General features: G+C 33.0%; 1 protein-coding gene across 5 annotated transcripts in view; it reads left to right on the top strand.

Annotated features, from left to right (window-relative positions):
* LOC117173377 (outer dense fiber protein 3B-like) overlaps positions 1-7,776 on the top strand; it is a 195,558-nt gene that overhangs the window by 53,899 nt on the left and 133,883 nt on the right. For all 5 annotated transcript variants that reach the window (XM_033361902.1, XM_033361900.1, XM_033361898.1 and 2 more), the window contains exons 2-3: positions 5,671-5,833; positions 5,975-6,032. In XM_033361902.1, the coding sequence (XP_033217793.1) occupies positions 5,725-5,833; positions 5,975-6,032 (167 nt within the window). In that variant the 5' untranslated portion in view covers positions 5,671-5,724. The remainder of the gene's footprint in view (positions 1-5,670; positions 5,834-5,974; positions 6,033-7,776) is intronic.

Consider the following 7,776-nt stretch of genomic DNA (forward strand, 5'->3'; position numbering starts at 1 on the left):
GTTGAAACTGCGATGGGAGTCCGAGACCGTGTCGAAAGCTGAAAAACGAATAGTCCTCTTTTTTAACGTTCGTCGATGGAAAAAGAAGTCCGTTAGATTTTCGACTGCGAAACGGCCCGAAGTCCTACTACTGATCGTATAAAAAGCCATAGCTTGCTATATATTCGGTTTGTATTACCCGTTCTCGTTCTTCACTTTACTATTCCAATGACTGCAAAGGGGAAAGTGTTCCTATGTCTCTGTCACTGTACAAATCTAACGTAAGTACCATTGCAAGGTTATGTTTAATTAAATTTTTTAAGTTTTATTTTGAGTTTCTTAGTCTCGTAAATAATAATCTGTCGCTGTGAGTTTCGTTTTCTATATTTATTATTCACAGGTTATAATCACAGGATAAACACTTTTAATTTTCAAATAACGCACCAAATTGGGCTAGGGGCGGAAAAGAATTAATGGTGGGAGGTGGTAAGGAGTGGGGTGTCCTGCTTTTCTTACCCAGTCATCTGGTCACCCTGAGGAAAAGACAAGCGTCCGCCTTTATGTAGTGGTCCCAGGTATTGCGGGAAAATTTACGATGCCCTAGGTACCCTGTAGTGAAGGACGCGCCAAAGGCTACTTGGAGGGGGAATTGGAGCTGAAGTTGGAGCTAGGGACCCTGTAGTGAGGGACGCGCCAAAGGCTGTGTGGAGGGGGGAATTAGAACGGAAGTTAGAGCCAGCGGTAGAAGGCGCAATGTATTTAAACGGCAACAAACAGGACGAAAACTAATCATATCGAAGGTACCGAAACGTGAAGCTATAGCAAATTTCAATAACTTACAGTATCTGCTGTTGGAACGAAAGTATCGCTCTCTTCCCGCTCAACCAATCCGCACTCAGCTGCCTGTTTGGCGCATCCCTCTTTACAGGGTCGCTAACCACTTCAAAATGTCAACAAGCACTATTCGCATACCGAAGCGCGAAGCTGTAGTAAATTTTGGTATAGTATCTTGATTTGGAACGGAATTGTCTCTCTCTTCTCGCGCAGACAGCTGCCCGATCCGCGCGTTCCTTGCTACAGGGTCCCTACGATGACCCCGCCTGGATATAAACCTCTTCAATATTTCTATTGTACACAAGAAGCATTTTTTAAAGAAATTAAAAATTCCCCAATATTCTATTTAAACGTAATACAAATTTTTCACATTATTAACATTTTTGTTAAACTTGAAATTTCTTTCCGACTAATACTTTTATTTATAATAAACACACGATGTTTAATCACAATGTAGTATTTAAAATGAATACAATTCCTAGAGATATTGCTCAGAGGTATCCAGAACTGTTTTAAGTTTTTCACTAGAACTATTACTGTATTTTTTCACAAGTTTCAGATGTATATACATAGCTAAGTTCTGGGTCGAGATTGTTCACGTACGGGGTTTTTTTTGGAAGTGTATAAAACAAACTTATGTGGGTCATATTTGAAAAATAAGTTTTTATTCTTATTCTATTGCTAGTCGTAAAAACACATGTTGAGTTTCAACTCGATGTACCTTATGTTAACGAGTCTGGATAAAATGTACAACAAAGTTTTTGTTCTTATAGGAAATATCTGTTACACTTCATGGGGCTTGCGCCACCTCTAAATAAAATATTTTTAAAACGCATTTCAGGGGAGGGGGCGGTTTGAAAAAATGAGCCAAAATTTTGAATTATAAAATTATTTTAAAAATTATAAATTTAAAAAATTATATTATTTTAAGCAATTAGAAAACTTTAGTTATACATAAAAAATTGTTCTAAAATCTTTTTAAATATACTCTTGAAAATGAAAAAAAATCATTAAATAATTTTCCAGGAATCTATTGCCAATTTTGTTATTTTCTTGGAACTTGAATTTTACCTGCAATTTTTTGAAAATCTGGCAAAGTAAAAAAAATACTTTCAAATCTTCCATATTTTATTTTTAAATTTAAAAAAATTTTAATATTTTTGAAAATAATTTTTTAACAAGAAATTAATTTTTAGTTTTCCTGGGAATTTGGATAAAATTATTGTATTCTTTTGAAGCTTTTCAAAAGACTTAGAAAGCTTCTAAATATTGTGTTCAGAATCTTCTAAAATCTACGTTTTGTTTTAAATTTAAAAAAATTGTTTCATGCTTTAAATTATTTTGGAATCTTTTCAAAACTTCTAAGTAGATCTTACACATACTCGAATTTTGTCCAAATTAATAATTCACTACACATTTTTTGAGTTTCTAATGAAAATTACGTTTGGTTAAAAATTAATTTCGTTGGTTGAAAATTCTTTAATTTTAAATATTTTTGTGAAAAATCATATATTTTGTTGAAAAAAAATCTTCTTGGGTGAAAAATTAATCTCTTTGTTTGAAAATTGAACTGTTTAGTTAATACAATTTTTGTTAAAAAATACATTTTTGTGTTAGAAGTAGGTAACTCATATTTTTGTTTACAAAAATTTAACTTTTTGTTAAAAATTCATATCTTTTGATTAAAAACTGTAAACTGGTTTGCAGGAAATTCGTCTTTTTGGATTGAAAATTAAACATTATGGTTGAGATTTTGTTTCTTTATTGACTGAAATTTTTTGTTGTTGTTAAAAATTCAGCTTTTTTGAGGCAAGTTCATTTTTTTTAATTAGTCTGTTTTGGTTGAGGCTTAAGTTAATAATAAGAAAACAAAAAGTCTCAGTATCAAAACGTCTGGATTCGGTAAGATGAAACATATTATTTTTAAAAAGAAGGATAATTATTTTCAAAATTTGCCAAGTGAAAAATTGTTTAAGTGTAATTCTGAGAAATTCAATTGTTTAAGGAATAAACAAAATCCATGATGTTAGTTAATAAGTTCTAAAATGTGGCCAAATTGTAGCTTCCGGATTTTACCAAATTAAGTAAAATATTGCATCAATAAATTAAAGCTACTGCAGTATATTTGAGTAGAATATAGTAAAGAACCCTGATATAATTTTTTGTTTGTAAGTTATTGGCCTTTTATTCATATTAATTTTCGTCAGTTGTTTCTTCTTGAAGATTATACTTTTAGTTAAGAATTTTATTATTAGGTTGCAAAATCAACAAGTTGATGAGGAAGTAATCCTTTGTGTTTGACACATCCACTATTATTTTATTCGTTGAAAATTATTTTCTTTTTTTAGAAAACTATCATTTTTAATTAGAAATTTAGCTAGTCAATTTTCGGCCAAAAATTGTTGTTTTTTTACAACGAAAATTTAACTACTACTACTTCTACCTGAATATGATAGTTTTCCATTTTTGGTTGAAAATTGATCTGTTTCAGTTAGAACTTCGTATTTATTTGTAGAACGATAATTTTTTGGAAAGAAATTTCTTCTTTATTGATTAAACTGCAACTGTTTGACTCAAGATTAACTCTTTTGCGAAAGTTCATCAATTTGGATGACATTTTTTTTCTTTATTGACTGAAAAATTTTTACTTGTTGACAATTCGTCTTTTTGGTAAGAAAATCAAACTTCTGGGTTAAAAGTTGAACTACTTTGTTAAAATCTTTGTTTGGTTAAAGATTCATTATTGTTATTTAAAATTCTTCTCTTTGTTTAGAAATTAAATTATTTTGCTGAAGATTTGTCTTTTTGGTAAAAAAATTAATAATTCAGGGTTGGAAATTCAACTTCTTTGTAGAAATTTTATCTTGCAGGTTGAAAATTTGTGTCTTTCAATCGAAATTTGACCTCCTTTGTTAGAAATTTATTTTTTTGCTTGAAGATTCATCATATTAGTTAAAAATTCATCTTTGGTTAAAAATTCTTCAACTATTTTGTTAAAGTATTTTTTTTTTAAATTCTCTTTTTAGTTGAAAATAGAACTATTCGTTTGAAAATATAGGTAGAAATTGAATCTTTCCAAAAGAGATTATTACATACGGAATTCAACTCACTTTAATTATATTAACAACAACAAATTATTGGATACTAAAAATGTCATTATATTCGCTAAAGTTAAAGGAATAAATAAAAGCATAACTTAAAAATAATATCAATTTCAGTTCTGTGATTTTCACAGTGGTAAAATGGACAATTACCAAAAACGGTTTTTGACCATAAAATCTGAGTTTGGGGGCGTATGATAAATTTCGCATTTGACACATTTTTAGAAAGGCACCTAAACAAATGATTTTTTGTCCTGAAAAATTTGGAAAAGTCCTGAATTTTTTTTCCACAAACGCTAGACACTCTGCAAGTATGTTTTCAAGTATTTTTCTTTACATTCAGTATTTTACATATGTCTGAGGTTATAAAAGTAGATTTTATGAATACCAAAATAATTTAATTATTTATATTACAATTTTGCGAATTTTGTGTTTTTTCTTTCATGGGATTTCAATCCATTATTTCTCATGCGGATATAATACATAGCAAATACGTAGATGAAATCTTTGTCAATTTTTCATATTTCCCTGCAGTTGAGCAGGTAAGCCGAGTAATGGTAAGTATAACCAAACGCGAGGGCGCAATAAAAATAGTTGGAGATTTTCTGTCTCTCTCGTTGCTAAGTTTCTCGCTCTAACAGGTCATCAATTTTACCAACGAAATACTACCAATTTTCGGATATGCGTTTGTAATTATATTAGCCAAGGGGCACTAGGCTGTATTTCCGATTTTGTTATAGTTGTCGCTGCAGTCATTTAGGTGCTAAGTGAAACCTACCGTTTCGGCTTAAGGTCTCATCGAGATCGACACGGTGGGCGACGCGTGAATGTCCGTCATCGGGCATGTTCTTATAAGGAACTTCATGACTCGTATAAAAAATTCTCTTTCTGTCAAAATTCGAGGTCGATTTCACAATTCAGGGACCCCGAAGACCACATTTGTTGTCTGAAAATTGGTTACATTATGATCTCTTACCTAAGTGTAAATTTTACAGAACAGTTTTAGCCTTTTGTTATACAATAACTGCAAAACATGTTAACTGGGAAGTATTAAAGTTCTTGCTGAGGTATAACGTCTGCAGTAAGCTAGATTTAATACAGGTGAACCAACGAGTAGTGCTGCTACGAATAGCGCCACTTCTCCTAAGTCTCGCTCAATCGCGCTCTCAGAATCGCACTCTCCTACGGCCCCGAAAACGGCACTACTCATAGGTTCACTTGTACAAAATTTATAAATTCAACGTAACTTTGTTCCCCTTCGCCAAGTGGCCATTTCTAGGTTCACGCATTCTGAAAAAGGAGGATTGTTGAAAATAGGATCCAGTACTTTCTTCGCGAACAAATATTGGATTTCCAATGGTTACGCATAAAAAAACTAATAGATCCAATACTTATCAATACTTCTTGTTCATCAGAGACCAGAATTCGGTGAACGTAAACCAAATATTTTCGGTTTGTCTAGATGTACTTCGTTTCCAAATATAGTTTCTTTTTCAAAAACTATAACTAAATTTCCTTTCACTAACAACCTCAAAATAGAAAGTTAACATTGTTACGTATAACTTTCCAAATAAATAAACTAAAATTTTAGGATTATTTTCGCAAAAGTTTGATAATTCGAGCCAAATTCAATTTTAACTTTAAATGGTGATTTAGAAGCCTGAAACTACGATGTTTAAATCAGGTTTTTGGGTAAATCTGCAAATTATTCTGAACTAAACTGGATCACAAATGATTCTTTTTTTCTTTTTTTCAGAGAACATAAGCAAAATAAAATACACGACTGAGCGTCCTTCGATTTGGTCTGAAAATGGGTGGTTTGACACAAAGGCCATGGACGCCTACGAAAAGGAGAGGACCAATCGCTGCCGAATTTAACAGTCCAGGGCCTGCTTGTGTCACTCTTCCACCACTACTGGGTACTTTTTATTTTCAATTTGTTAGAATGTTAAAAATATGAAAATAATAACAGAATAAAAAATTATTCAAATAAAATTGTTAAAGTTTTAATTTTGATAAAAGTTTAGATACATTTCTCTTTGTATAATTTCATATTGCAGGTAAAACTGTACCTGACTCTAAACGTGGAAGGGCACCAGCATTCTCGTTCGGAAGCAGGTAAATTTGTATTGTAAAAATTATTTAAATTTGAATTCATAACTAATTTGCAAATTAAGAGACCTTCTTTAATGACATATACATGTACAATGACTCTAAATTAAATGTGTGAGATTGTTTTTCATATTTCACTTCGAGAAATAATTTGTTATAATTCATTTTATGTATAATTAACAGTTTAACTTTTATATTTAGGGGGATTGCTAAAAAATGGACTATTTTAAGTCCAAGTCATTTTCCACATTTCCTTTTCTTAATCAATGTTTCCTAAAATCGTCTTAATAAAGTACTTATATCAACGCAACCTTTAGTAAGATCTCGACATTTTAGACGACTTCATTTAGAAATTAGCAATTTAAAAGTATCCAAAATTTCTAGTAGCGCACCTGTCATAAACGGCAAATTTAAAATTAATGATTCATAATTAATATTGTAAACATTTTTTTAATTTTTGAGACTCACGGATAAATTAAATTGAGTGTTTGAGGATAAAACTCGAAAATAATTATTTATAATTTATGTCTGTTTATACCTTCAGGTATAAAGTGCATTATATATATATATATATATATTTATATATAAAATTTGTCATAAGGACAACCGCAGGATTTCGCCGGGAGCGGGTACTAATCTGAAAAATTGCACCCGCTTCCAGTGCAATCGCGGTAAAATTTCTGCCACAACCACGTCTCACAACCGTGAGATAGGTGGTTACAGTCTGTAAAGGAATCAATACGACGATCCAGCTAAAGCCTCGTGCACCCTAAGAACAAGGAGTGACCCAAGGACAACCGCTTTCTGCATTTTTCCCGCAAGTGTTCTAGCATATTGTTGACACGCAGGGATGCTTTTTAGGCCATTAGCAAGTGAAAGCTTGGCACGTCCAAGAGCGCCGATGATAAGGACAATCAGTTTAACAGAATACTCCGGGTACAATCGTTGCAACTCCCTTATAAGGTCTCGATACCTCTCTTTCTTTTCATTCTCCTTGGCTATGATGCTTTTGTCAGCTAGTGCCGAAAATTCGATAACGAACATGGTTCGCTTCCCGAAGTCAAGAAGAACCATGTCAGGCCTCGAGTGAGCAACAGAAACAATTGTCCAGAATATAAAGTTCCAGTATATGCGGCACTTCCCATTCTCGACAATTGACTCAATTTCCGTAGGAGCATTTAGAGGAGCGATATTAAGGTGAATGCCGTAGGAGTGACAGAGATGGTAATAAAGCACTCTTAGTGCCGCAATGTGCCTTTGAATGTAGGTCGTTCCCGCGAAAGTGGGACAACTAGATAGTATGTGAGCTAAATGCTCGGGGTGTGCATGGCACGCCCTGCAGCTATCATCAGGGAATGTCTTGGCTCAAAATGTGGCGACGGTATGTTAAGGTGGAAATGACACACTCTTGGCATGCAAAAATGATACCCTCTGTACCAGACTTCAATCCGGGCGATTTAAGGAAAGCAAACGTTAGTTCAAAAGACATTGACTGATCCTTCACATTTCTGTGGAAGCACCGTGCATCCTCTTATCTAGGAGCTGTTCACGAAAGTTTTTCTCTTGTGCTTTCTTAATCCGGGCTTTCAGAAGTGAGTACTCGAGATAGATAAGATTTGATGCATTTTGCTCACCCCCAATACTGAAATCAAGTCCGAGTTTTTCAGCAGCCTCCTCCGCTGCTTTGTACAGAAATGCTCCTTTGCCCACTTCTTCGTGATTTCTGACCATTTTAAGAAGAGGGTCTCTT

The sequence above is a fragment of the Belonocnema kinseyi genome, chromosome 5 (genome assembly GCF_010883055.1).
Source record: "Belonocnema kinseyi isolate 2016_QV_RU_SX_M_011 chromosome 5, B_treatae_v1, whole genome shotgun sequence".
Classification (NCBI taxonomy): domain Eukaryota; kingdom Metazoa; phylum Arthropoda; class Insecta; order Hymenoptera; family Cynipidae; genus Belonocnema; species Belonocnema kinseyi.